Source organism: Camelina sativa, chromosome 6, assembly GCF_000633955.1.
Source record: "Camelina sativa cultivar DH55 chromosome 6, Cs, whole genome shotgun sequence".
NCBI classification, from domain to species: Eukaryota; Viridiplantae; Streptophyta; class Magnoliopsida; order Brassicales; family Brassicaceae; genus Camelina; species Camelina sativa.
Window position 1 is genome coordinate 26,093,443 of NC_025690.1, and position 7,059 is coordinate 26,100,501.

General features: G+C 38.3%; 1 protein-coding gene across 1 annotated transcript; it reads left to right on the top strand.

The window, feature by feature from the left end:
• On the top strand, positions 110–6,658 carry LOC104699498 (bromodomain and WD repeat-containing protein 3-like; the record flags this gene model as incomplete). Its single annotated transcript, XM_019246461.1, has 21 exons — positions 110–250; positions 336–413; positions 494–600; positions 747–841; positions 923–1,053; positions 1,173–1,276; positions 1,377–1,454; positions 1,544–1,622; positions 1,732–1,900; positions 2,097–2,167; positions 2,402–2,482; positions 2,564–2,634; positions 2,887–2,983; positions 3,094–3,153; positions 3,299–3,353; positions 3,447–3,838; positions 3,904–4,595; positions 4,681–5,320; positions 5,403–5,969; positions 6,067–6,125; positions 6,326–6,658. Coding segments are annotated over 21 exons (3,966 nt in total), but the record flags the coding sequence as incomplete, so codon positions are not given.

Here is a 7,059-nt window from a genome sequence, read left to right on the forward strand (position 1 = left end):
TAGTCTGTTTATATCTTCTGATTAGAATATCTGGAAGTTGTAATGCAATATGTCCATCATAGGAGCACCATTTATTGTGACAAAATGTTTTTGTTATGTACAAAAGTAACAGTATGACTATCTATACTTTTGTTGCACAGCTATATTTGATCGTTCTGGTAGATATGTTATCACTGGTTCTGATGACCGGCTTGTCAAAATTTGGTCAATGGAAACTGCGCTTTGCTTGGCTAGCTGCCGCGGGCATGAAGTGAGCTATTGTTTTCGATATTTGTAAGAAATAGGTTGTGGACTGTTCTACTAAAATTAGTCTCGCCTATGCATGTTATATGTAGGGTGACATTACAGACTTGGCCGTTAGTTCAAACAATGCATTGGTGGCGTCAGCTTCAAACGATTTTGTGATCCGAGTGGTAAGAATACACTTCTAGTCTTTACTGTATTACTTGTTTTAATTTATTTATCAGTTAGAGAGTATTGATTCTTATGACAGTGGCGGTTGCCTGATGGAATGCCAATTTCTGTATTGCGGGGCCACACTGGAGCTGTTACTGCAATTGCATTCAGTCCCAGACAGGCGACTGTTTACCAACTTTTATCGTGAGTTCTGTTTAATATGTTCCTATTTTAACCAGTTCGTTTCGCTTTGTTCAAGACCACTCCTGGATCTTTAGTTTGGATGTTTCAATACTGCTTCCTGGACTTGTAATCAGTTAGTTATTTGTGGTTTTTTGTTATCTATGTAGGTCATCAGATGATGGAACCTGTCGTATCTGGGATGCTAGGTATTCTCAATGGCTCCCACGAATCTATGTTCCAAGTCCATCAGATGCTAGCACTGGTAAGAAGTGGTACATCATCATTTTTTTATTCAATGTTAAAAATCTTTTCGGTTATAGAGCTCATTGGAAGTTTTTCTTAGGCAAAAACACTTTTACATCTTCCAACACAGCGTCCACGAGCAATGCATCTCAGAGTCATCAAATATTATGTTGTGCGTACAATGCTAATGGGACCATTTTCGTCACGGGTAGCTCTGACAGCAATGCAAGGGTCTGTGTTAAACTTTCAAATTTAGTTATCCTCCTTCGTAATGCAGAAACTGCAGGAAATGTTATTTGGTTTTGGTTTGCTTGTTAGTCTAATTTGTCAGTATTTCCATTATCTTGCAGGTTTGGAGTGCCTCAAAACCTAACTTGGATGATGCTGAACAGCCGACTCATGAGCTGGATGTTCTACGTGGCCATGAGAATGATGTCAACTATGTGCAGTTTAGGTATTTTCCAGTGAACATGGTGCCTCTCTTAGATTGTGCATTTTGTTGGTTGGAGAACATAATTAGAAATTTAAAAGGGTGTTTCTATTTTTTTTTATAGTGGTTGTGCTGTGGCTCCAAAATCTTCAACAGCTGATACTCTGAAGGAAGATTGTTACCCAAAGTTTAAGAATTCCTGGTTTGTTTCACGTTTTAAGTGTTGGACTTATTTTCATTCCTCTATCTTCCTTTTATTCTTAGTTAAGATTTAATACTTCTGATCACTAGGTTTTGTCATGACAACATAGTAACCTGCTCTCGCGATGGTAGTGCAATTATATGGACTCCAAGATCACGTAAATTCCATGTAAGTTCCGTCAATCAACCGCAGAATGCAATGGTACTTTGCAAGTTAGTGACAGCAAATTTCCGATTCTATCATTGGTTCCTCAACTTCCTCGATATTATATTTTCAGGGGAAATCTGGACGCTGGATGAAAGGATATCATCTGAAGGTGCCACCTCCTCCACTTCCTCCACAACCTCCTCGAGGAGGCCCACGTCAAAGGTTTCTTCCAACACCACGGGGTGTAAATATGATTATATGGAGCTTGGATAATCGCTTCGTACTTGCCGCTATCATGGGTAAATAAATATCATCAGAGGATATCTTCTGATGCATAGATTATCAATTTTGATGGATTTCTCTCAGTCTGACTGTGTTCCAATCGTGGATAGTAAAAATACATAAACCCTGAAAAAAGAATTTTTGGCAACCTGTTGGTATTACATGAAAGTGCTACTATCTTCTGTTTCCCTTAATCCATCAGTGTTTATTCAGATTGCAGGATATGTGTTTGGAATGCTGCTGATGGTAGCTTAGTGCATTGTTTAACTGGTCACAGTGAATCGGTAACAATTTCAACTCTTTATCTTGAGATTATAGTTGGGGCCAGATGTATGTTGTTTTTTTCTTTTATTAGATGTTGTGTCCTTTATAGTTCATTGTAGTTCTTATCTGATTTCGATTCCTGAATGTCCCATATCTTCCATATTGCATTTATCTTCAAGTTTTGTTGTTCATCCCCGACTTGATATGGGAGATACTAATATTGATATAAATGATCACTCATTTCCTGTTTGTAGTCCTATGTCTTGGATGTCCATCCTTTCAATCCTCGTATTGCTATGAGCGCTGGCTACGATGGGAAAACAATTATCTGGGATGTGAGTTTCATTTTTTTCTAATAGGAATAATCCTTGATCTTATCAATAGCATCACTTACCTCCTTAGATTTTTCTTTCTAGATATGGGAGGGTATACCAATCAAAGTATATGAAATCGGGAGATTTAAGTTGGTTGATGGAAAATTTTCACAGTAAGTAACCAATGATATATCCAGGACAAGATCTTATATATTCTCTGTTTTGTTTTCGCAAATGACTTCAGTAAAGCATGCACATGATTATTGAGTCTGAAACTAGAGGATACAGCCATATTTTGCATATCCAGTTGGATATACAATATTCATATTTCTTTCAGTAACGACATCTGCTTCTGAAGCATTTATTTAGTCACATGAAAGATATGGAATCATTAGTTATGATATCTTTTCCTTGGCACTGTGTAGAGATGGGACATCAATTGTGCTTTCAGATGACGTTGGCCAGATATATTTCCTAAACACAGGACAAGGAGAGTCTCAAAAGAATGCAAAATACGATCAGGTAAGGCCGATTTTACATTTCAGATGCATGATCGATTTCTAATAAATGGCTATAGTTTCTAGTGATTCTCTGTTGCTTTCTGATCCTTTCTCTTGCTTTGTTTTGTTTAGTTCTTCCTTGGTGATTATCGTCCTCTTATTCGAGATACCAATGGACATGTTCTTGATCAGGTTTGTTTCAAATGCTTGTTTCTTTTGTTTTCTTTCAAATTTATGCTGCGTTCTTTTTAAAAGACCTCACCGAACTGTGCACACTTTATATCGTTGCACTTGCTGAATTGTTGAAATATAAAGCTTTATAATTTTCATGGTTCAGGAGACGCAGCTTCTTCCCCATCGGAGGAACCTTCAGGATCTTCTTTGTGATTCAAGTTTGTTTCTAAAAGCTTATCTTTTTACTTCAGTTATGCAAGATGTTGGTTATTCATGAAACTTATTCCTGGTGTATTATTATTATTTTGCAGGTATGATTCCGTATCCAGAACCTGACCAGACAATGTTTCAGCAACGCAGACTTGGTGCGCTAGGAGTTGAATGGCGTCCTTCCTCGATAAAGTTTTCTGTTGGCCCTGATTTTAGTTTAGGTCAAGATTATATTATGCCTCCTTTGGCTGACCTGGATAGATTGATCGAGCCATTGCCAGAGTTTATAGATGCTATGTACTGGGAACCAGAACACGAAGTTCTGAGTGACGACAATGATTCGGAGTATAATGCTGAAGTTTCCTCTGATGGAGCTAGGGCAAGCCCATGTTCTAACTCGTCAAATGAACTTGATTGCAGTTCCGAGGACAGCAACGTTGAAAATATTCACGAAAATAGCTATCATCGGACAAGAAGAAGAAAACATCCTAGAGTATGTTTTCTAAACTCATGCGATTTTGTTTGTCGGTATCTATTAACTAACTCCTATTTTCTCAGGCCGAGGTCACTACTTCATCGGGAAGACGTGATAAGAGGATTTTGGATGAGAATGATAGCTCAAAATCTGGGATTAAGAGAACAAAGAACCGAAAAATTGGTGTGAAGGCTTCAAAAAGAAAATATTGTGATGTCAAGGCATCACGACCGCAAAGAGCAGCAGCTCAAAATGCTCGATCCTTGCTTTCTAAAATTTCTGGAAGCTCTTCGGATGAAGTTGATGATTATAATGATTCATCCAACAGTGAATCTGATAGAAGCATACCCACTTCGCGACAGTTGGAAAAACCATCTCAGATGCTGGAATCTCTTTCAAATGACAAACAGAAGAAAAAATTGATTGTAAAGATCTGTGTTAAGAAGCCAAGAGAATCTGTGGAAAGCAAGGGAGATGTCATAAATCAGGCAGATTTGGAGCAATTATCTTCTAAATCTTTGGAGGAGAATCACAGAGTGATTGGTATATACTCAAGAGAGCCCGGTTCAAGTTCTGTAGATGCAAAAGGTGATTCATGGTGTCAGGATATTCCGCAATCTATGAATACTCCACAGAGAGAAAAGACAGATAATCAGATGATAAAATCTTCAGATCAAGACCATAATATGTGCAAGTGGAGGGAAGAAATTCCTGTTTGTGAACCTACCGAATTACTGGCGTCTGAGAACATTGAAGAAGCCCAAACTTTAAATGGGTATGGAAAATCTGATTATGATTACCAAGAAAGTTATGTTCATATTAAATTTCCACAATATCTAATTCCTCGTGTTCTCTTGCAGAGATGAAGATCTGTCAAGAGTTGAACCCTTGTCTGGTCAGTTGAGAAATTGTGATATAGATGCTTCTATGGAAGCTGATGAGATTTTTCCAAAGAAAGTTCGACGACTGAGATTAAAGCTTCGGCATCCCAGCAGTCCTCTTAAACTAGAGCCTGCTGAAGTAGCAGATGATTTGGCAGATGGTGGAGATGGACTTGCATCCGTAGCTCCCTCTTCCATGAATCCTTTTATGGATTCTGAACCTGTAATAGATAAAGTTAGAGATTCGTCTGCACATGAATTTGATTTTGGAGAACCTACAGCTGATGTGATACGTAGGAAAAGATCCATGAGAAGTGAATCTAGTACAAGAAATAGCACACTACGCACAAGGTTAGGCTCTGGATCTGTAGATGAAATAAAGAAACAAGAAAAACCTTCCACGAGCGTGTGTGATGGTGCATCATTTGAAGAATGGCCTTCTACGATCAAAGCTGGGTTCCGGTCAAGATCTGCAAGCGCCGTCAAACAAAGTCCCCATACTGAATTTAAGTTGAATAATAATGCCTCACGAAGAATTCCATGGTTAATGTTGTCTGAACACGAGGAAGGCTGCCGTTATATACCCCAGCTAGGAGATGAAGTTGTTTACTTCAAGCAGGTAGGTCCTTTTGGCTGGTAATTCTTTGTTCATTTGGATGTATTAATTTTCCCGATCTGGAGTTAATTACTTTCGGTTTCAGGGTCATCAAGAGTTCATTGCCTCTAGCGAATTAAATGACAGTGACCGAAGGTTCCTTCCTCGAAACCTAGGAGCGGTAGAGATTTGCAGAGTTGAGAAACTCAATTACGATACATATCGTGGTTCTGGCGAAAGCTGCTGCAAAATGACCCTCAGGGTTCTGGATTTTTCTTCATCACATGCCTCCCGCAAAGAGTTTCAACTGACGCTTCCTGATCTCGTTAATTTCCCTGATTTTGTTGTTGAGAAGACTCGATACGATGCTGCAATTCAAAGGAAGTGGGAAATCGGTGATGAGTGCCGTGTGTGGTGGAGAAATGAATCCGGTGAAGGCGGGGCGTGGTGGGAAGGTAGGATTGAGTCTTCACAAGTTAAATCCCCTGACTTCCCAGATAGTCCTTGGGATAGATACAGAGTTGTCTATGAAACTGGGGAGAGAGATCTTCACAGCCCGTGGGAGTTTGACAATCCCCAGTTTCCCTGGGAAAACTCCACCATCGAAGAAAAGAAAAGAGATAAGCTGCTTTCATTATTTGTTGGACTAGTGAAATCAATCAGCAAGCATCAGGTTTGTCTTCCCTCCCAAAACTTTCATTTCTCATCTCCCAGTTATCCTCGCTTGCCTCTTTAACTGTTATTTGCTGTTCTTTATAAATATTCTTCAGGACAGCTATGGGATCCAAAAGCTAAACGAAGCTGCTCAAAAGATGGATTTCTGCAATAGGTACGATACTTTTGCAACAACAATTGGCTCTCTGCAATTGATTCTTTCAAAACCTCCCTAGTCTCATAAAGTTAAGAAAATGAAAATCCATCTATAGTAGTTGAGTCTGTTATATGATCTCAAACGTGTGGATTTTCTTTCGTGGCGTTAGGATTCATGTGTTGTGTGTATAAAATCTGCTTCCTGCATTTAAATCGCAGGTTCCCGGTTCCTTTATACCCTGAGCTGATTCACAAGAGACTAGAGAATCAGTACTACAGAAGTATTGAATCGTTTAAACACGACATGGATGCAATGCTCTCAAACGCGGAGTCTTATTTTGCTAGGAATGCACATATGCTTTCGAAGATAAAGCGATTGGGAGATAAATTGACAAAAACGTTAAGAAAGCTGATCTGATGAGAGAAGGCAACAACACTGGTATGCTTCTTTTAGGCCTCGCTGTTTCTGTTTCTTGTGAACACGCTAGGATGCGGCAGTGTTATTTATCTTTTTTTATATAAATTATACTAGCGAAGAGAGTGTTAAAAGAAGAAAAAAAAAAATAGAAGTATTCACTCTAAACAAAAGAAGTCGGTTTTGTTTTGTAGTCACCCGACACAGGTTAATGTATAGTTTAGTATATTTAGTGCCCATAAGACTAACAACAACAACATGTCTGTCTGTAACAGAAATTTACTCTTTTGTCACAAGAATGACATCATAAGTCATAATTTTTATTTTGATCTTCATTCTACTACAAGAAGATTATTTATTATTAGTTCACCTGCAACTACCATAATTTGATTCCCTCCCTTTTAAAAATAAATTAACACATATTTTTCCGTATAAATTTTCAAGTAATAAATACAGTGTGAAATAGAAGAAAACAGTAATTAATTTTTATTGTTTAGTCATAAAAATGAGCTGAAAAAAAAAATGAAAAAGAGAAGAG